Raw genomic sequence first — 22,353 nt, 5'->3', positions numbered from 1 at the left:
GTTGCCAAGTTGGGTTTTGTGTGCCAGCTCCTCTCCAGCTGATACTGTGGTGGAGACAGATGCATTGCAGCCTCTCCACTACTCCTCACACACAGAAGGAAGCTGAGGGGCAGCAGCGGCTGTTGCAGCTTGACGAGGAGGGATGGGGTTGAGGGGCAGCCATAAAACCGGCTTCTCAGCGAGGGAGCAAGCTGCACCTCCCCAGCCACAACAAATCCCCTCACCTGAGTGGCAACTGACTCCTCAGGACAAATGGTGAGCAGTGTATTCAGAGCTGAACGTGTGCTAAAATGGTTGTCTTTGCTTTTGGTGTTACAGTGAAAATTACATGAAGGTGAAAGTTTTCAGGGTGGATACTAAGATACCGCTTCACTGATGACGAGTTTTTGCCTGGAGCACCACTCACTGAGTAAAGTCACAGTGGAGATCTCAGTCTTCCTAAAGTCTAGTCTCCTTTTCTGGCCAGTAAGTTGTCTGAATTAAATGGTCACTATTGACAAAATTATCTTTCCTGCTCTTTGTCCCACAGGTGCCTCTCTCCCCGTTGGCTGAGAGGGTCTCATCTTGTGGAGAAGACCTTTTCCGGAGAACCCAAAGGACAGCAACACTGAAGAAAATGGACACCGTGCCCAACACCAAAGTCAGCCCCAGGTACACGTACCTGAGAGAGAAATGATTGATCAGAGCCTATTTCAAAGGCAACATACGACTAGAAGGCATCAAGGACACATTCATATTTTCATGCGTTAAGGCTGAGTAAGAAAGCTCTTCAAGCAAAGTGATGACCCTGGAGATTAGAGTTTGCCAGCTCACCCAGGTCAGGTATGGGGTGGTCTGTGGCCAAGAAAGCGTTTCAGGCATTGACTGACCTCCTCCACCCCAATGTGCTTCAGTGAGAATAACGGGAATATTTCTAGGGCAATGAATTTATTTTGTAGTTGCCTCATAAACAGTACTGGTGATACCAAGACCATTTGATGGTATTTTTGCTTTACAGGCATAATGACAGTAACAACAACAGCCACAACAATAACATCATTATGGTTTATTAGTAATAAATCCCAAATGAGCTTTTGTTCCTTTCTTCAAATTTTCAAAACAAGAGGTACCCTCCCCAAATGTTTTTTTCCTGGGGGTGGGGGGAAGGGCAACCTCTTCTCTTATTTTCTTTTTACCATTTTTCTCCATTTCTGGTAATGCCTTTCATTAACGTAGTTCAGATAATTTTTCACCTCTGGCAATAAACTGATAAAGACAACACTGCACTTAAGCCTCTACATAAGCCAAGTGTGCTTTGTGGCACCCTTCCTTTCCTTTTTGTGGTCCAGCTCCAACATGGAACAATGATGAGGTTTAACAGCCCTTTTACTTATTTACTTATTTACTTATTTACTTATTTACTTACTTACACATACACAATCTCACAGCAGAGTTGTTAAAAAATGGGGGAAGCTTTAGCATAAAATTGAGGTTTTAACTGAATATTTTTGGGGCAAAAAATCAAGTGACTTAAATATTTACAGCTGATATTGAAATAAGATGACTTCCCCCCCAAAAGAGGCTAAACAGAATGAGAATGCCAAAACCTGAGCATTATTGTTAATATTACTAGTCAGACTCTTTCACTTCACATAAAATCTTTCACTCAAATTTTCTGACAGAAATTCTCCTACCAGTGCCAGGTGTAGATGTACTTAAAGAACACAAGTTAAAGAACAAATGGAGAAGAGCGTTACCTCAGTGCACTGGAGTCGTAGAGTCTGCACGCTCCTCTTCCCCCACATCTTTTGCTTCCCCATTTCAGGCAAGTGGTATCTATAGCCACTCCAAAATACACTGGGGCTGGAATTCCCGCTGGGTGTATTTAACAAACAAATAGAGGCAAGAAGGTTATGTTCCAGGGTGATCAGTTCTGATCTAAAGACATGGTCATGTAAAACATTAAATAATACATTCGAACAGCAATGACGCTTCCACGCTGTTTGCTGGTTCGAGAAGTCATGCCTGATGTTGTTGAGGCACACACTGCCCTTTCCTCTCCGTGGGGAATCGGGGTGGGGAGGAAACGCAGCTGAACATCAAAAAGCCTGTGGAAGTCAACGGAAGGAGTGCTGGCCGTGGCTTGGTTTCCTCACCCTGCAAGACCCCTCCAGAAAAAAAACAAGGAAATACTTCTCCTTTCTTGGGAGTTATGGAGCCTGTTCAGGCTGGGGGTGTGTGTCCGTCCTGTCTTTTGGCTGGGGGAGTGAGAAGGGAGAGAGACAGCAGGACTGGGAGCCTGCAGTGGGGCAAGAAGTATCCTACAAGTACCCTGAGATCCTACTGTGGCAGGGGGGAAACGTACTGCAGTGCTTGTGGGTGATGGAAAGGAAAAGCCTTTCTTCAGGTGCTAATGAGGACATCAAGGACTCTGTGCAACCTGGAAAGCTGCCATGGTTGCTGGAGAAGAAAGTAAGCCTGGAGGGAAACTCCTGGCTTGCAAAAGTGTGAGAAAGCAGCCAACAGCTTGTTTTGATGTCATTTCATCTGCTCATCGAAGTCTGCTCTATTTAAATAAGTGACTTGCTTATTGCTAATTATTACCTTTTCTACAAAAACGTGGAGGATTTTAGAGTTCCCAGTTCATCGGCATCTCATGGTACCTTTGGTTTTAGAGAAAATTTACAGGTGGCTCCACCACAGGGCTGCAGTGAACCCTGCCCTCAGGCACACCTGTACTTAGATTAATTCCCTTAGAAACTAGTGAAAATATGCCTGAAAAAGGATCACAAATTCTGATCCATAGCTGCTCTGTTATGCTTCTTGTTGCATAAGGAGAGACAGGAAGTAATTTTGATGTTAGCTTCATAGTCTGAAGGATCACTTGCCACCTCTATGGACGTTAACAGTATATATTTTTATTATACCGAAGACAGTTATAAGATTTATGAACTACAAAGTTGCTTCCTTTTTTCAACTCTTTTCCTAGTTTCTTTTTAAAAAATCATATAATACTAACTTGTCATTTAGACATTGTTCTTTCCAACAATCAAAGTTTAATTATAGGACAAATGATTAGTGAGAAGTACATTAAAATAGACCCAAGAGTACAAGTGGACTTACCAAGCACTCTTATTGCCAGGGTATAGATACCAAGTGCAAATGATTTCAAGTGTGGTTTAATGCATCTAAAAATGAAAAAAAAAATTGTGTTAAATAGAAATAAAGAATTGACTGTGGATAATTTGAACACAAATAGAAAGCAAGATAAAGGGAAGAAATGTGACTTTTTCCTCCTTACTGACAGTGACTTTAACAGAATTACAGAAATACATAAATAACGTCATAAAATCAGAATTGTATCTAGGAATTCTGAATATCTATATTCAATATCACATTTTAAGAAGGTGGTGCGTTTTCAGATAATACCACCACTTAGAAGTTACTAATGCAGGACAAAAAAAATGGTTGTGAAATCATGCATCGTTGGATAGTCTTATTCAGTTAAATACTCTCTGAAATTGTGGATCATGACACAGGCTCGTGTAAGGAACATAGGCACTGGTTGCACTGTATCTAGGATCAGGTTCACACCTCCTGTAAAGGTAAATCCTCCAAGCCATTCTCTGACCGAACAGACTATTTGCATTTGAACTTTTCTCATCTTGCAGCAGGGGCCCAGCATCATTCTGGCTCCAGATCAGCCCTGCTCCAGCCTTGGGTCATCGTTCTGGCTCTTCTAGGAGGGTGGCAGTGGTAGGCGGGAGAACAGCTGCATTTTACATTCAAGCTGGCAGCAGTATGCATGTGGAGCCACTCAAATGAGTAGGACTCATCTGCTGCTACCCTCACCAGCTGCTCAAGCGTGCTGTTTCACCCAGCATGTATTACATTTCCTATTACAATACTGAATCCAGCAAGAACCTGAGTACATGCTTTACTTTAAGCATGTCAGTAGTCCCAGTTACATGATTAAACTGGGACGTGCTTGATATGTGGAGTAAGACATGTGTATCATGTGATAAAACTCCCTCTTGTCACAATCATTCTATTCAATATAAAGAGAAAAAAAATGGACTGAAATTCAGTTGTCACTATGGATAAACATAGCACTTTGGAGGTCTAGTCTATGTGCTCTGAACTAGGATGGACTCATCTTCTGCAGAAATTTGTGTAATCGGGAATACTTTTTAAAAATCATAAACACATTGCAGAACCAACAATTTTGTTCCCTACTAGTGATGTTTTATTATTTCCCAATGCAGCCACAAGAACAGCATTAAGAACCCATGTTGTAAATGATATTTGGGTCATCTTCCCTTAATTTACTGAAAATGGAAAAGGACATGAAGAACATCTATGGAACACAACACTGAAGTATCAGAGTCAAAAAAATGTTGTGCTCATCTCATTTTGTAATTGGGGTGCTTTATTTTCTAATTTTCTAAATTTTATTTTCTAATTTTTAATCATGGATTATCATCATACAGTCTGTTATATTGTGGCTTATACAGGCACTGCAATGTACGCAGGCATGAATGTAATATGATTTTGAGCATGAAGAACAGTGTTTTGCCCTCCTATCAGATATGTGTTACGCAAGCAAGCCTCAGCCTAGAAGCCCTTTGAACCAAATGCGAGGGCGTAGAAAGCAAAAAGTGGCAAATAAACCGAATAACTGGATATTTATTATGTCGTCCATAGGTTTTATACCCTGCAAAAAATATGTTTTTAAGAGGGAAAAAAAAATATGTTCAAGCATCTGTATTGTCTTTGCACGGAAACAAGAGTCTTTTGAGATCCTTAGTGAGAGCCAAACCTCTCAGGGAGATCTGAGACTTCTTTTTCACTGCCTAATCACCTCCTATTAATAGCTTGTACTCAAACAAAATCTATCTGAATTGCAGAGTTTTTTTTTTTTTCTTCAAAACTTCAGGGCTTTCCCTGTCATTAGTTTGATACCACTAAAAAGACGTATCAGCAAATGACTCGGTCACTAGCTGTGAGCATATTTCAATGATTTCAGTCATGTAAACCCTTGAAATAAATGTCACTAAATCTTATAGGCTTTTAGGGATTTAGCTGTATTTGTGCTCCATGGCAGGTGCAACGATATCTGCTCATGTGAAAACAACAGCTTGCATAAGTGTTGGAATCTTATCAGAGCTGACTGAATACTGAATAAATTTTAAAAACAGATAACTGGAAAAATACCTAATGAAGTCTGCAACTTGACCTTGGGACTATTTGTTTTCAAAGAGCATTTCTTTTCTTTCTGGGAACAGAAGCACTCTTCCAGTTTAGACAGATTTTCAGGGAAAGCTAGTCAGTGATGGATTTCATAAAATCAAGCGTGAGCTCAAAGTGGAATTGTGCCCACAGGTCAGTTGTAGAGAAAAAACGAAAGAAAAAAAAAGGATTGAACTTACTGAAACATGATTTATTTAGTTGCACATCAGGTTCAGGTGCCTTCAGTCCAGCAGAAAAACACATAACTTCTCAGTTTCAATTAAATGACTTTCAAAGTAAAATGATTTTCAACAGAAATAAAAGCTCTGGAGCAGAACCAATAAAGCTGTTTTGCTGATTTCATATAACAAAATGTTTTAGTATCGCTATTGAAAACCTCTCTAAGCTTTTCTAAATAAATCCAGTAAGTATCAAGTCCCCTGAGAGCATGTTCTTAGGGTTGAGGAGTCCAGGCAACTCTGTGTGATTCAAGCTCTTAGATTTTCAACTATGAACATCTCCTGACAGACATTCTGCAGTGGAGAGAAGATGGAAAGCAGGAAGCTAAGTATGGCAACGACGGTTTTAAGGCCCTGTTTGGTACCCCATCTGTACATTTTCTGCCACATATTTTATGGGTAGAAAGGGGACATCATGTGGAGGGAAATAGGAAGGAAACTGCATCTCCACACAACCCTACGCCCATATTTTTACAACAAAAAAAATCCCCCTGTGTCAGAAGCAACCACAGAGGGCAATCTGGCGGAAGTCCTGGAGGCTTTGCTACAAGCTCTCAACTCGTGAATCATCCTCCTCCTGGTGCATGGGCAGTTTCAGTGCTGCATAAGTTTCAGTAAAAATTGTCTAAAATGGATTATAATATGATTGTTCTTCTGGGAGTGACTCCTCGGGGAGAGGGAGAGAGAGAGAGATACCATGTGTTTCCGCAGTACTCAATGGTAAACCTACAAGGTGGGTGGGAAAAGCTATGCAGCTTATATGGTTTAAGGCATGTACCTCACTGGCAGAGTTTGGAGGGGGGAGTGGGAAAGGATCCTCACCTCAGCCCTTTCTGAAAGTCTCTAAGTGAATATTGCTTCTGGTTCAAGGACTGTGCTGGAACTATAACTGAAGTTAATTTCTTTCTTTAGGATTTTCCACATAGCCTATATTCAGGCAGTTCTAGCACTGGCTTTTTTGATGGGATATAAAGACACTGGCAATGAGGTGGGGCCTGTTCCAGAAAATTTCATTCAAAAACAAAGAGCATTTTGGGGTAAGAAAGCACAACAATAATGAAGATTAGTTGAACTGTATTTACCGTTGTTTTGTTTGAGAAGTAGAATGTACCCATCTGGAAATAATTTGGAAAGAGGAACTGAGAAAGAAAGCTTTCCAAAATAGAGTGGAGCAGCTCTTAGAATCCAAAAATTACAAGAAGCTGACAAAAATCCAGATTAATCACTGGAAGTATTATAGTCCTTTTGCACTTTCTAAAATTAGCTTAAAAGCTTACACTCAGTGATGGACAGATAGTTCCAGCAGTTAAATATGTATTGGAACAATCTCCTGGGACAAACATTTAATAAACCCGTGATTATTATGACAGAAAAAAAAATCATGCTAAATCTATCTTTATTTTGAAGAGAGAAATCTGGGACAGAACAGCTATATAGGATAATAAGATGGACTAGAGGAGAAGAGTTGAGTGTGCGTAGAGGCTTTGGGTTAGATCACCTCTGTGTAGCTGTGCATCAGTATCCAAAGTGAGTGAAGAAACTGTGCACACATTGGCACACGCAGAGCTAATTTCCTCTGCATGGAGGTGGTTTAACACCATTCAGGTAATGTAAAAGGTTTTACAGGAAGTGGAACGGTATAAATGATAACCAGGTCTGCTATATCATGCTTAAAACCAGAAAGGTATTGCTGGTAGAGAAAAATCATAGGCACCTCGCTGCTTCAATGGTAGAAAACTCATTCTCAAATTATGAGGATGCTTTTCAATAGTAAAAATAAAATAAATTTTAAAAGCCACCTTGCATAGCTGAAAACATTTCACAATACTAAGTAGGGAAGGAGACCCTGTTACATATGTCAAAGCACCTTGAAAACATTTGGTAATGCTTGCAGAAATGATTTCTTACCTTAGAAGCAGTATGTATCCGGGTGTGCCACCTACTGACAAAGTATATGAAGTGATAACCGATACTACTAGAAAATACAGAAACATTTTTGGACACTCATTTCCTTTTTGACATGGTCCCACCACAGCTGAGGAGCTTTGTGAAGGCGATTCCAAGGTTCCCACACAGCTGCAGTTAAAAAATACCTGGAGGACAACAGGAAAAGGTGTATGATAACCTAAAGAGCGGAGAAGTGGATATTCAGGGATTGCACATCATGCTTTTCTGCATAGCCGAAAGTTTAAATTCAAACTGGAAAATGTTTTTCAAAAGGAGAAGACTTGTTCATTGAAGGAAAAAGATGTATAAAGAAAGTATCTACTATTGATAAATTTATTTAGTGGGGTTTTTTAAACAGTTTTGGTAGCCAACAGCTAAAAAAATCCCCCTTCTACATTCTCTGCTTCAGATTTCTGCTGGAAACAGCAAATGAGAAAGGTTTAAATACGGGTGGCAGACTGCTAAAAAAACCCTGAGGCATTTAGGGCTGGAGAGGACATGCCTTACTCAATTTTAATCCACTTACTTTGACAGAACTGGCTGCATTAGGAAAACTACCACATCACATACGGAAACGAAAGATTGTCTTACGGTGTTTTTCCCACTGCCATTGGATGCCTGGCAGCCGGCGAGACAAGCAGAAATGTAGGTAACTCCATTTTCCCCGCAGATGGGGTCCCAGTCGTTCTTGGAACATAGGCAGCCCGAGTTACACTCTGAAAACAGGGCTTGCTCGTAATCAGTTGTCTGTTTAGTTCTGGGAAAAAGAGAAATTGCAATGATGCCTTCTAGCAGATGTGGAAGAAATCATTATCAAATCCTGGGTTATAGTCTCTGCCAGGCGCACCTGGCCAGACCTGCTCCCTGTAGTCCATTAAGGTGTTGTCTCTTCACATCCATGCAGCTGTGTAAATTCTTATTTCTCTGCTATCAAAAGGTTTTCACAATATCACACCACCTACTGTGAGATAGTAACTACTTTATCAAGGGGGACAGCTAACAATTTTTATTCATGCGTTTCCTCAGATTTTCTAAGATCTTAGTTATTTGAGGCTTGATTCAGTTTTAACAAAAATGGACAAAAAAGTTTGATTACTCCAGTGGCAAAGAGGGGAGCGAGTTACTCACGGGAAATGGTCACTCTAGAAGTTAGTGAGGAAATGATCCAGAATAGGATTAATCCAGATTGAGGGTCTGACACCTTGCACAACAGACCTCTGCCAACTTCAGCCAGCTGCTGCTGAAGTCACCAGTGGAGCAGCTCCTAGGGCTCCTGTGGAATCGATGCCGGAAACTCCTCCCCAAAAATGAGCTTTACAGAGTAATATCATGGGCAAAAGTGACCAAAAAGTGCTAGCCTCAGGGGTACCTCATAGCTCACTCATGGTTAATCCATGAATCCTCAAGTTTTGGGTTCACAAGCTATTAAATGCCGTGGGTTGTTCAGCAGTACATAGAGTCAAGGAACGATTAATTGAATCTCACACCCCCTACTGAGCTCCTCACATTTCCAGAAATCTCTGGGCTCAAAGGATGGGTCCCATGGAAATAATAATTAAAAAGTAATCAGAAAAATAATCTGCACTTGTGGCACAAACCCCTCTGGGCTGAAGGCAACAATCACGAAAGTGTTCTGACACAATGCCCACTGGAATAGATGGAGCGGCTTCTACTGCTTTGAATCAAATTTCTGGGAAGCATATTTAGGTCAGTCATTCTTTTTTCAACAATATATACTTTGTGGAATAAAATGAGGTAGGAGTTCGGTTTGCAATAGCACTTTATGCTGAAGCGTGCCCTTCCCAGCATACCCGTGGTATGACACGGTCAGTCCGGCCACATCCGAGTTCTCACAGCCCATCGCAAACAATGAAAGGAGCAAAAGGTAACCAAAGAAAGATGATCCCAGGGAGAGTTTTGCGGCCCCTAAAACATTGATTCTGAATTTTTTCATGATCAGTCCCCCAGAGAATATGCCAAAGGCCACCGCAGGAATGTTGATAAGACCTAAAATCAAACAGAAAAATCTGTGTTAATGAAAACCCCAGCTCAATGGGCTATCCTTTTGAGCCACAAAAACAGCAGCAGCAATAAGATGAAGCAACAAAATATGAAAGAAATTCAGTTGGGGTGTTTTATTTGTTCAGACTTGGATTGTTCCTACGAAGGTGCTGGGACTGCTTTTAAAACTTGCTCCCAGGGAAATGTTTCTTTGCCAGTTCTTTGACGGAGAGATTATGTATAAGGTTTAGATGATGATCTTCCAATTTCTTAAGCTAGATGATTTACTCCATTGTTAGTTGTTGGTGGAGGGATCATTGTGGTCTTAATTCAAATACTTTTAGTGTTGTTTCTCACAAGAGGTGCTCTGGGCACAGAGAAGTTACCTAATGGTATTGTGCTGCTTAGGGCAGCCAAGACAGCCACAGTCCCACTGCACAGTTTGGGGCTTTGCTATAGACCTTCCCTGTATTTTTCACCCATATATCAACAGTAGGAGCAACAAGGGCCACTCTCTGGGGCTGCCCCACTCTGGCTTTCCAGGGCAACTCCTCTCCTTCCCTTTTCCACTGACAGGAGGAACATGAACTGCTCATTCCTAGAGGGCAAATTCCATTTTACCTACAGTGTTACGAAACCCAGAGCAACACATGCTTTTTCTGTGTTGATTCAGCTATGAAACCAATGATCCCCTAGAGAAGTCTCCAAGAGGGGGAAAACCAGTGGTATGTCATCACCTCCGTGCCCAGCAGAGTTAGGAAATTTCTCTGGTGTTGGTTGCTGAAATGCTCCCGCAGGTGAGTGTTGCAACAGCAGAAACATAGGTAAACCCCATGGTCTCTCTCTTCTATCAGGCGTCGGGCAATCAAGTGGAAGAACATTGAAGAAAACATTTAAAATTGAGTGGCCATTAATCCTTACCTGGACAGCTTTGCTCAAAGCAGTGTCCATATTGATAGACATGGACAGCAAGACCAAAAAAAAATTCCCATTCAGTACATGCAAAAAAGAGACCACAGTAAATGGCACTGCACAGTCAAGCAAGGTGCTTTCTGCTGGATTTCATTGTTACTGAAAATTATTTTCCCAGCTTTACCAGCCAGTTCCGGCACATTAAATTCCCCTCTTCCACAGGGCTGGGTGTGCAGTTTGCAGCTTTTAATTCATGCTGACACCTAGCGGTGCTGACCCGAGAGAGTGTACAAAACACAAGCAAGTACCAAAGCATACATGCATTCATACAGCAGACGAAGTTTCAGAAGTTTGTTCAGGTGACTGGAAGTATTACAACATGATTTCAAATGACCTGGTATAAAACACCAGTTTATGACATTAGAGTCTAATCTGCCTGCTAGGAAGTGCACTGGGATCACTCAAATTTCTGGCTTGAGTCAGTGTTTGATCCACCTGCACACATGGAAAAAAATCAGTGTTTAGAAGAGATGCTAGTCTGACATTAGAAAAAGCCTGATTCTGTCTAGCAGACACAGGAGTCAGTATCTTGGCCGAGTACACGAGCCCAGTTCAGTTACTGGTGAGGTTCAGGGAGCTTTACTGGGGCGGCATTTTTCACTCCGCACATACGTGAAAATTGTCCTTCAGGGGATTCAGAAACAGCATCCAGAATGCAGCATATGTAAATGGAGTTACCCTGTTCTCTTTTGCTTGTAAGAGGGAACTGGAATGGGAACTGGGAGCTGTGTGATGCACCAGAGAGTACCCGCACTCTGCCTGCCCACCTCTTTGCACCCTTTTTGTTCATGCCCTTGTCTCACAGCCTTGTGGGCAACTCCGTTGCTTGACACCGGCATCAGGGGAGGGGGGAGCAAAGCGTGCATGTTTAAGGAAAATCATACAAACACAGAAGGAGGCATTTTACTTTCTTGCAAGCGCCTTGGGTTGGGACTACTGAGAAATACCCTCATGACCTCCAGCTGATATTTTTTTTGTGTGTTACAGTGCTTCAAATTACTCTGTCAATTCTGATATCTATCAGAGAGATTGTGCTAGAAATTGTTTTTTTTAAAAAACAAAACAAAACAAAACCCAAGAAGAAATAGGACAAGAAAGGGAAATTGCTGCTGTTTGTTTCTTAGCAAGGGTGGATTGGGAGAGAGTGGTAAAGGCAGGAGGTGAAACACCTTATTGCAGGGATGGCCACTCAGGCAGGATCCTTCCCATGCCAAGCCATCCCACATTCTCTGTTGGATATAGCCCCTAAGTTTTGTGAAATCAGATGGCTCTTAATCCTCACTTAGTTTGCACATACCTGAAAGCTTAGCTCCAGAAAATCTTTAAATACAATGAGAAGCACTGTACTGAATGTAGGGATTGTTTTCTGGACTTTCTCTGGCCATTGACTACGCTTGAAGATTTCTCCTCGTTTTTAGGAGTTTTGTGCCAGGAAATTCCAGCCTCTATCTTTAAGGAATTAACATAGCACAATGGATCAATACAGCTTTTCTGCATATATGTACCTCTGTTGCTGTGCAACTAATGCTGCTCTGAAACAAGGCAGTTCCCTCCGTATTGGACGGATGTAAACCTCTTTGCGGTCTAATGCTATCGAATCCCTGGACCTCAGGAACTGAACCCAAGCCTGCAGGTTCCGCAACTGTGCAGTGAAGTTCACCAACCTGAAGACATCTCCAAAAATGGCCACCTCAATACCCAAAGGCAGAAGCAGCATCTCTCTCTGGTGCTGTATGGGAGGGTTTGATAGATAAACTTCAGGACAGAGAAAGGCTCTTAGGTAAAATTACGGCAGAAATACATGTTTTTCCTTCACCGGCATTGCACTGAGATAATGTTAAGTTTCTCATGTGGTCATTGATATGACTTTGACTTCCTTTTATTTAACACCAACCTCTTAAGAAAGTAAGAAATCACTGGCAATATCACAGCTACTTTATGGTCAGTCCTTTAACACTCACTGAGTGGGTCTTCATTTCATTGAAATGAATGGGAAGCCATCAGACCTGTCTGATGATAGATTTATGTAAAGTATTTTAAAATGAATTTTCTTTTCAATTATTCTCTTGTGATGTACATACATTATTTTTCAAATTTCCCGTAGAATGGGAATAAAGTATAAAATTGTGAAATCTTTTGCAGTAACACTTACATAGATAAACTCAGAGCTAACTAGTGCTAAAGTAGAAATGAAATAACTTACCTTCTATGAGTTCCTACTTAAAGCCAGAAAAGAAAGGAGAATAAATAAACATATTCTAAAAAAATCCAATTTTTCCTATATTTATATATATTTCATTGCTAAAATGTCAATTTTTAAGGCATCAAGAAGCAGATATAGAATTACCTATAACAAAATTAGTTTTTGAAGATGTTTGCCCATACTGTTGTTCAATATACTTTGGCTTATACGTCACCATGCCAATTAAAGAATTGAACTGAATGATACTTGCACACAAATACAGAATGTAAACTGGATTTCCAAAGAGGTTCTTCAGTGACGGCAAGAAATCTGCAAGACAAAATGGCAGAAATGACAACCAGGCCAGAGAGAGAATAACTGCTGTGAATAATGCTTTGCAACATGTTTGCACCTTCCAAAGAAGGATGGCAGGACATTTCAGAAAGAATCCATGAAGTCCCGTGATGCTCCTATGAGCTCCCCCGTTTCTGGTTGGGAGAATGGTGGAGCAAAATACTAAGCATCACTATTCCAGAAGAGCCATCTTATTTTAGATATCTTCTTTCGATCATAAAACAGGACTGATTTGATTTCTATGTGTCCTCGAGAGCCACAGCATCTTTTAGCTTAATTTGGCGGCAGAGGGAGCTCAGCACAGATGACATTAAGCACAGACATATTGATCTATAGATTCAAGTACTGGGGAAAATGCTTTTGTCAAAGTAGGGCCAAGGAAATGTTATTGTGCAAAACAGCCCATGTCTAAATCCAGACAGCCCCTAAAATACTGTATCTAGCCTGTGCCCATCTGATCAGATATAGTATGTGTTTTTCTAATGAATGACCTTAAAGAGAAAGGTTTGGCAGAAACTGAGATTGTCATATTTTTGACTCCCACTTCTGCCACAGTCAAGATCTGGGAATGAAACATTTTTGCAGAGTTTCGTGATATTTGCTGGGCCACTAGTGTAATTTTACAAATCTCAGCTGGAGAAATTCTGCATACAACAGGGAACAGTGACAAGACACTCTTTATCAGAGGATGTAGCAACAGGACAAGGGGTAACAGTTTTAAACTGAAAGATTAGATTTTAGGAAGATAACTGATTATATTAGTTATTAGGAAGAAATTCTTTACCCTGAGGGTGCTGAGACACTTGAACAGGCTGCCCAGAGAAGTTGTGGATGCCCCATCCCAGGAAGTGTTCATGGCCAGGTTGGATGGAGCTTTGACCAACCTGGTCTAGTGGAAGGTGTCCCTGCCCAAGGCAGGGGGGTTGGAACTAGATGATCATTGAGGTCCCTTCCAACCCAAACCATTTGATGATTCTATGACCCTTTTTTATACATACGAGTTAGGTGGAGAATGACACGTGAGGGGAAAAAAGTAACTCTGAGGCCATTAAAACAGAGCCTCAGAAAACATAAAGTATAAAATCTAGTGAGAGAGAGAGACTCAACAGTGAGGAAAGAAACTCTAGTGACATGCCTTTTGCCATCTCAGCAATCTTCACTTGTTGATAAGATTTGTGTTGTTCCTTGTTATCCTCAGTGATGAACTTTGACTGCTCGGAAGAGGTACTGGAGTCCTTTCTGTTCTCTGGTTTTGGGAGGTGCTTTGGCAGGAACCAGAAGGGGATGCCAGCCAGAACGCTAATCGTGCCTGCTATTAAGTAACCCAGCCACCAGGCTCCCACCCACTGCGCATCCTTGTGAGTTATCGTGATATTGTCTGGAGAAATCAAAAAAAGGAGAAACAAATAAATGCTTTTCAGGAATGTTTGCTGATAACAAGGACGGTGATTTTGCAGGGACTTTCTCCAGAGGAGTCCACCCCCTGCCTCTTGCCAGGTTTAACTGTGCCATGTGTCTCTATCAGTGTTAGAGGAGCAATTGTGGGGCTGCAATAAGGACTTGCTGATTCCTGTGACATAGCAGCAGCTGTCCCCTGACACCACAGGGTTCCCAACTCTGCCACTCACACATCCCCAGGGAGGCTGCAAGGACCAGGACATGAGATAGTCCGGTGGCCAAACTTTTGCTCCTAGCTGGGCTGTTCTGCACAAAAGTGCCAGGGAAAAAAAGGGGTGGAAGGTGTTTTCTTGGCAGGAAGGGAATCAAGAGCCCTGGTACCCATTGCAAGACCTCTTTTCCAGGCAATGACAATGTACTACAAAGTGCACACACGGTGCTCTTGGCAGGATCCTGAGCCTCAGTCCCCTCACCTCTTGATCCCAGAGACTCCTCACCAGGGCATCTCCTGGAAGGCACCAGCTTCAGATCTGCTGGGGCTGAGGACGAGTCAGGCCTCCTACTTCCTCCATACCCATCTTTCTTGACAGCCTTTTCTGCATGGGACATGCATTGCTGTCTTCCTTTTTATTTCATAAAGTGCCCGCTCTACCCCACTAGCTCCTTATGCCTAGACGATAACTAGTTCTTGACCTAAAATAGGCATATTGGAGCCAGACTGATTTTTTTTAAAATCTGAGTTTTCTGACTTACCCAGATCTACAAAGCCAATGTCAACATAAAGTTTGGCACACAGAGATCCTAGAAGAAAGCCAAATATTGGCCCTATAATTGCAACTGTCTGTACGCAGCCTGCAATAGAAAACAGGGGATTGTTACTCTTCTGAGTTAAAAAGGGCACTAGTTCTCGCTGCACCTAAAAACAAAGTATGACATGTAATGGGTAACAATTGATACAGTCTTAAAATTCTCAGCCGACCTTTGGTCTCTGGCACATTAGTTACAGAAATCAGAACATTTTCAGGAAGAAAAAAATCCAACAATAAAATTTCCCCCACTACACTGACATTTTTCTTATTGTCCAGCTAAAGAATGAAATTCAACCCAAAGGAGAAAAAGTCAGGGAAGTTAATGGTCTCAAGTCAATAATATCACCAATCTATGATGGCTAGAAACTCTTTAGCTGACTAGATTAAAGTAACTGAAAAGCAAATGGCAATTATTTATGTTAAATGAACACTTTAAGTTGTGGTAGGCCCTGAATAGGCTGAAAAATCACTTTGTTTTAGTACCCAATATTAACATGTTTCAATACATCCTCAGCAAAACTTTCTACATGTTTTGAATATTCAAAATGCATCTGGAAATCTGGGAAGACTGAATCTTTTATAGAGAGAACCTAAGGTTTTGCCTTTTGCCAGGTTGGAAACTTGTCAAGACAGGATGCTGGTGCAGAAGGAATTTTTGGTAATATCACAGGTGAATGTGCAGAGCTCTTCAGACAATGAACACAACAGGAAAACAATGCTACCAATTTTTCAGAGCCTCAGCACTATTGCTTCTAATTCTATGTGAATCTGGCGGGAATGTTCTGAGTGCCTGCCGAAATTCTATTTTAAGTGCTTAAAAGAGTACATGTTTTTTATCACTTTGCAGAGAACTGAATGTGCACAGGGGCTCAGCAGTCCACATCCAGAAGAATTAGGAAGATTAGGGTAACAGCAGGAACCTAAGGTCAAATTCTTTCCTCAAATTAAGATAATGGAACTGTGCTGGTATAATTAAAAGGGAACTTGGTCCCTTGAGTGTACACGACTGTTAAATAAACTTTAATATTGGAAATGATGCAAACAAAACAATCAGGGCAAGTTAATTCAATAACACTCATTCCATTATTCAGAATGACTCAGTTTCCTCTAAGGTAAAATCCATCAGGAAAAAGAAAATGAATTATTTATTTTACCAATGTATAAGGCAGCGTTCTCTTCAATGGCATAATCATCAATGTATGTAATTCCCAGAGGCTGGATAGGAGTTTCACCTATTCCACGCAAAAGATTTCCCAGCAAAACATAGATCCACATGGAAGAGCCTGCTTCTTTTTCACATCCTGGGTACATGACGAGAGAAACAACAATGATGCTTTTTTCATAACATTTTGACACCGAATGCACAGGACTTCTAAATCACTTCTAATGTGGTAAAACCAGTATGAAAACTGTGAAAAATATTTTGGTGGCGGTGGGGATGGCATTTTTAACCCAATCAGCTTGAGATGAGCACGTGCTTAACATTAACTGCTTCAGCCAAAGATTTCAGGAATAGCGTGGCCAGTAGGACCAGGGAGGTGATTGTTCCCCTGTACTCGGCACTGGTGAGGCCGCACCTCGAGTACTGTGTTCAGTTTTGGGACCCTCACTACAAGAAAGACTTTGAGGTGCTGGACTGTGTCCAGAGAAGGGCAACAAAGCCAGTGAGGGGTCTGGAGCACAAGTCTTGTGAGGAGCGGCTGAGGGAAGTGGGATTGTTTAGCCTGGAGAAAAGGAGGCTGAGGGGAGACCTTATCACTCTCTACAACCACCTGAAAGGAGGTTGTAGCAACGTGGGGGTCAGTCTCTTCTCCCAAATAACAGGTGATGGGACAAGAGGAAATGGCCTCAAGTTGCACCAGGGGAGGTTTAGATTGGATATTAGGAAAAATTTCTTCACAGAGAGGGTTATCAAGCATTGGAACAGGCTGCCCAGGGAAGTGTTGGAATCACCATCCCTGGAGGTATTTAAAAGACGGGTAGATGTGGTGCTGACGAGCATGGTTTAGTGGTGGTTTTGGCAGTGTTAGGTTAATGGTTGGATTCGGTGATCTTAAAGGTCCCTTCCAACCTACACAATTCTATGATTTAATGATATTAGAAGTTGGCCAGTTTTATAAATTTGATGCCACATCCCATTTTAGAAACCTTTTTCACTTCCTTCTAACCAAAATTGGGATCTCCTAATGGAAAGATTTGGGAAACATTGTTGATAGTGAACAGTACCAGTCACATCTAATTCACAGGTACAAGGATGCAAACACGCATGCATTTCATGACCTTGATTTGCTCATCCACAGCTTACTCCTGGCCAGGCATCGAGGAGGAAGGCTCCTTGCCCACCAGAAGCTCAACTCACCCAGAGGGGAGACACCTTCCAAGTGTGCAAATGGGGGTCAACGGGCAGGGAGAGAAACAAGAAGGGGGCTCTGCAGGCTGGGAGACCCAAGCAGCTATTTCCAGTGGGGTGAGGATCCAAAGGCACATTTCCTGGCAGAGGGAAGATCATGACTTTCCAAGGTCCCCATGGGAGATTGTCTGGTGTTTATGCAAGCCACAAAGCTGCAGAAAGTTGCTGGAGGAGACAGCAAGGCTGGAGGAAAGGCTACAGCCTGAAAAAACATCTTGGCAGTGGGTAGTGGCAGTTATATATTTATTTTTAATAAATTTGCCCCAGCCAGTGGATCTGGCTTTCTCGTGGGAAAGATTTATCTGATTCCCATTTACTATTTTTTTGCATTCTAATAAACCATTGCATGAGAGATCCTTTTGATGTATTTTAGTGTGCTTTTCACAATATTTAAAAGACATCATGCTCACCTGCATTTATTTTTGTATGAGATTTTTCCAAGGCTGAGAGTGGAGTTTGGCTTTTATCCTGCAGACATGGGGAGATGCTGACAGTTGAGTTGATGGTGGAAGGGAATCTTTCATACCTGTATCTGTTTATAAACCAAAGTTGGTTTTTACTGTCCCAACTTATAAGAAAAAGCAAACAGATCTGTTACTGCCATGTAAGATAGGCCCATAGCACTAAAATGCAGATTTCATTGACATCCAGTGTTGCTAATGATGGTTTACAGTGGAACTTAGTTTATACTGCAGTAGTATCTGAAAATTGTCCCTTTGGTTCTTTCTGTGCCACAGTGATGTGTTTCAGTTTAACAGGCACTTCACTCTGCTATGATACATGAATCCCCACTAAGACGTTATCAGACAGAGTGTATCCTCTGGCTTGAGTTTGGTACCCAGATTGTCTTCCTGAGTTTAGTTACCACTTCATCACTAGAAGATTCAGCTATTCTTAAACCATGTCAAAATGTGGCTGATCAAGATCACAGACCAATAAAATGATAAGTTGATTACAACTGAGAATAGCATATATGTTAAATTGTTTGCTCGGCAGTAATAAGTCTTTTCATAACAAATATTAAATTGAGTAACCACATCCACATATGTCTATTTCTGTGGGCATCTTCACAATCAATACCTAAATATTTCAGCAGGCTAACATCCAGTGTGCATAGCCCAATCAGAAAATACCAATCACTTTGCACTTACCGTCCCATGAAGAACTGGGGCATCGCAATTAGGAATGTTCCAGCTGACATAATTAAGCAGCCTGCTCCAATTATTCTCGGCCTGTGAAGCTTCGCTCCGAAGTAGCTTACAAGAATTATGATTAGGAGGTTCCCTTTGAAAGTACAAAAGGAAAACTGAGTTTTACAGCTTGTTGATAGGAGATCCCCTAAAGTAATGAAGCCTAGTGTGTGGTATAGGCAGCAATTTCAGGGGGAGAGGGCTGATCATGAGGGGCTGGTGTTTCTTCCTCTTTCCAGGCATTCTTACAGGAGCTCAGTGCCTTCCATGATAAGAAGACCGTAAACTTTTGGATAAGCAACTGGAAAAGAGGAGGACTGTTCCAGCTGAAGACAATAATATCCAGGAAAGCAGGAAAAGAAGGAATCAAAGCTTTATACACTTAGGCCAAGATTTCAATCCCATGAATACCACATTGCACTGAACCACCCTCAAGATACATTCAGTAATCTGAAATCACAAGCGGCAATGTCATGCTGAAAACCTTAGTGCAAGAGAAAAGGGATGGACTGGACGATGAACATAGATTACAGTTCAAGATTTGTACTCTTGCTGCTTAGTAAACCACAAAGGGCAAAGACTTGTGGGGGAGGCGGATTGCTGACAAAAGAAAGAGAAAGCAGAAATCTGTGCAGGTAAATTCTCATTCAACAGTCAAAATTTCTATTAGTACTAATCAGTCAGACACTAAGCTTATCAAATTACGAAATATTTAGCACTACGTTGAATTGCTTCTATTAGCAAACTCATCCTATCCAACATAATCATATTGACAATCATGCTGATTTTTACTACGCGAATCTTGCTCAGTTTTAATGGTTCAAGGGGATTCATACAATCATTTTCCACAAAAAATTGCATCACTGCATTTTTTCCGAAAACAAAAATGGTTTTCTACAGCACATACCAATTTCAAAACTGCCATCAATAACGCCAACCAAAGAGGAAGGGATATCGAATCTTCTTTCTATTTGTGTGATAGTACTTTTTAGATAACTTCCTGACAGTGCTTTAGCAAAATAAACAAAAGACAGTGCACCAAGAAATATCTGTGAAGGAAATTGACAGTGATTAAAATCAGGTAGTACACAAGGCTTTATTTTATGAATTACTTTTAAACAAGTCTTACATTCCCACTTCTTCTTTTCCCAAATAACCACGTCAATATACCTCCTACTTTTTATGAAATGCTAGATTGCCTGTTTTTCCATTTCTTTTGAGCAGTAATGACATAAAATGAACTTGGTATTAACCATTGCTAATTTCAGGTATACGCCAAAACTACTGATGCTTTGAAAGATGGAGACAAGTATCACCCTCCTGATGTCTCTAAGGCGGGGATATCTCACACAATAACAATAAGGGTAAATGTTAAGTATGGCTTGGTGGAGAGGTGAGTTGTTGTTTGGGCATTTTTTAACATAAGCTTTTGCAAACAGCTGGATTTTAGAGCCCAACTCTGGTAAGCTGTTCCCACCAAAGCCCCGGGTGGCCAAGAGGGAGAAGTCTCTGCCACCTGTGACATGGCAGCATGACTTGAACAGTGACATGCCAGGCAATTCTCTTCTAGGCTCGTCCTTTCCCCACCAGATTTCTTGTCAGCTCTAATACATACATTTTCTTTTGAGCGCACACTGCATTTTGCTGGGGGAGAACCTTCTGTTTTGCAGAGGCAGTTGTTTTCTCTTACCTATGGCTATAGATGTATTAGTCTGTTAGTCTGACTCAGGAGTGGGCTCTGGAAATGAAACTCCCACCTCCTTCACTGCACTTTGGTACATACTGCAAATGTGCAGATTGAATCCCTTTTACATGAAATTAAACTGGAAGATGTGCTCCAGAGGAGCACTACATTCACTTCAACAGCTAATGGCTCTTCAGTCTCTGGGACAAGCCTGGAGCTGGTTTGAAGTATCTCCCCACCCTGAAATGCTTAGAGTGGGAGTGCAGGGTCCTTAGCACCAACTGTTTCAGTCCTGCAGAGCTATTGCTTAAATTTGCCTTCAGTAAATGCAGACTTACTACGCTTACAAGCTCCAGGGATAGTCACGCACCATGCAATTGGTCATGGAATCCACAACATTGCTGTCTACCTTCAGATACAGGTTGTGTTGACTGAATATATAGGGATGCTCTTTATAAAAGTTGTTAAAAAAAACCACACCAGACCCTAAACCAGAAGTTGAAAAGGACACAGTAATTTTTTGTATAAAGAGAGTTCTAAACCTTTGTCCTACTCCTTAGACCTGCTCTCTGAGCAATCACGTTTCCAGCAAGCAGGTGCTCTGAAGCAATGCACTCACCTCCAGTGCAACACTCCTTACAACATCTCATTTGACAAGGCACATTGGTAATAACACTGGCATCACTGTTGAATGCAAATTCTTGTATTAAGGTTCAAATATATCTCTGTGTCACATTCAACATACTTTATCCAGTGCTGGTTATTCCTCTTTCAGAAGCATTTGTGGGTAAATAAACAGTATTTGGTTCTTGTTTCCTACATTGGAGGCTCTCAAAAAGCCCTCTAGTAAAAAGATTGCTGTAATATTGTATGTTTTCTGTGTATGAATGCCCTTGGATTTTAAATAGCAACATGTGAAAGCAAATATGGTTTTTCACAGGAAAATCATATAGGTTAAACTAGAACTTCAAACAACTCTGTCTCTCTTTAGCGCAAGTTTTTCTACTGGATTTGTCACTGTCCCAGGAGGGAGCTGGAGACCAGGTGCAGTGGTGGAAAAAATGCTCTTGATTTTGAGCTGGGACAGAAAGGTGTACAGAATTTGACATCTTCTGTGGTTTGTCAGTGACTGTAAGTAAGTATTTCACAATGTCTTTCTGGTTAGTAAAGGCAATTTTAACATATGGGAAGACTGACAATTGGTAAAAACAACCTGTTGAATCTGCATATTGTTTCGCTGACACATTAGGCAAATACAGAGCTGAAGTAGACTTTTTTGTGACTTAGAAATATCTTTAATAATTTCATACTGACTCACCAAGTCATAATCAGAACTGAAAAGGGCTTAGTTCACCCAAAAAAAGAGGTTTTCTAAGTCCCAACTAGAATAGGTTAATCATATCAGTTTGGGTTCCCAGAAGCCACAATTTTTTTGAACAGAAAGAAACTGAGCTGCAATATTATTGCTTTTCTATTTTTGGAGCTAATAAGCTGATTCCTGACTGGCTAATCTGTGACTGAAGGTTTATTCAATGAGGGAATCGGATTATTGTAGCAGCAAATGGAGGAACAATGCTAGAATTACTATTATGCTACACATTTAACTAATACACCTCATCTCCTATTTCAAAATGGGACTCAATTTCTGGGCCTTTACAGGATCAGAAAAAATCGAGGAGAAGATTCAGGATTCAATATATTTTTATAGCAGTCATCAAACTCGATTAATCCCACAATATGTTAACTGCTTTGCATAACTGATGGACTTCAGGTCAACTATTGCTGAAGTCATTGACTGTATTGAGAGCTGGACTAGTAGATGTGTGTGTGTCTGAGACGAAAACCAACAGAAATAAAGACTGTGTAAGATGAAAAGAACTGGGCAAGGCCAGAGACTCATTTTCCATACAACTCAAAATTGTCTCATCCCACCGTTGTATTTATTGAGACCTCACCCGA

At 41.2% G+C, this 22,353-nt stretch overlaps 1 protein-coding gene across 1 annotated transcript in view; it reads right to left on the bottom strand.

The window, feature by feature from the left end:
- Positions 1–438: 438 nt before the first annotated feature.
- Positions 439–22,353, bottom strand: part of SLCO1C1 (solute carrier organic anion transporter family, member 1C1) — a 22,735-nt gene continuing 820 nt past the window's right edge. The window contains exons 2-14 of the mRNA XM_009879661.1: positions 19,618–19,759; positions 18,672–18,804; positions 17,931–18,052; positions 16,265–16,411; positions 15,055–15,153; positions 14,039–14,281; positions 12,715–12,879; positions 9,206–9,401; positions 7,986–8,151; positions 7,356–7,540; positions 3,103–3,167; positions 1,737–1,854; positions 439–661 (exon numbers count right to left, since the gene is read on the bottom strand). Of these exons, the coding sequence (XP_009877963.1) occupies positions 439–661; positions 1,737–1,854; positions 3,103–3,167; positions 7,356–7,540; positions 7,986–8,151; positions 9,206–9,401; positions 12,715–12,879; positions 14,039–14,281; positions 15,055–15,153; positions 16,265–16,411; positions 17,931–18,052; positions 18,672–18,804; positions 19,618–19,759 (2,004 nt within the window). The remainder of the gene's footprint in view (positions 662–1,736; positions 1,855–3,102; positions 3,168–7,355; positions 7,541–7,985; positions 8,152–9,205; positions 9,402–12,714; positions 12,880–14,038; positions 14,282–15,054; positions 15,154–16,264; positions 16,412–17,930; positions 18,053–18,671; positions 18,805–19,617; positions 19,760–22,353) is intronic.

This window comes from Charadrius vociferus, unplaced genomic scaffold, assembly GCF_000708025.1.
Source record: "Charadrius vociferus isolate BGI_N301 unplaced genomic scaffold, ASM70802v2 scaffold90, whole genome shotgun sequence".
NCBI classification, from domain to species: domain Eukaryota; kingdom Metazoa; phylum Chordata; class Aves; order Charadriiformes; family Charadriidae; genus Charadrius; species Charadrius vociferus.
Note: the sequence above shows the minus strand (reverse complement) of the source record. Positions and strands in the feature narration are given on the sequence as shown.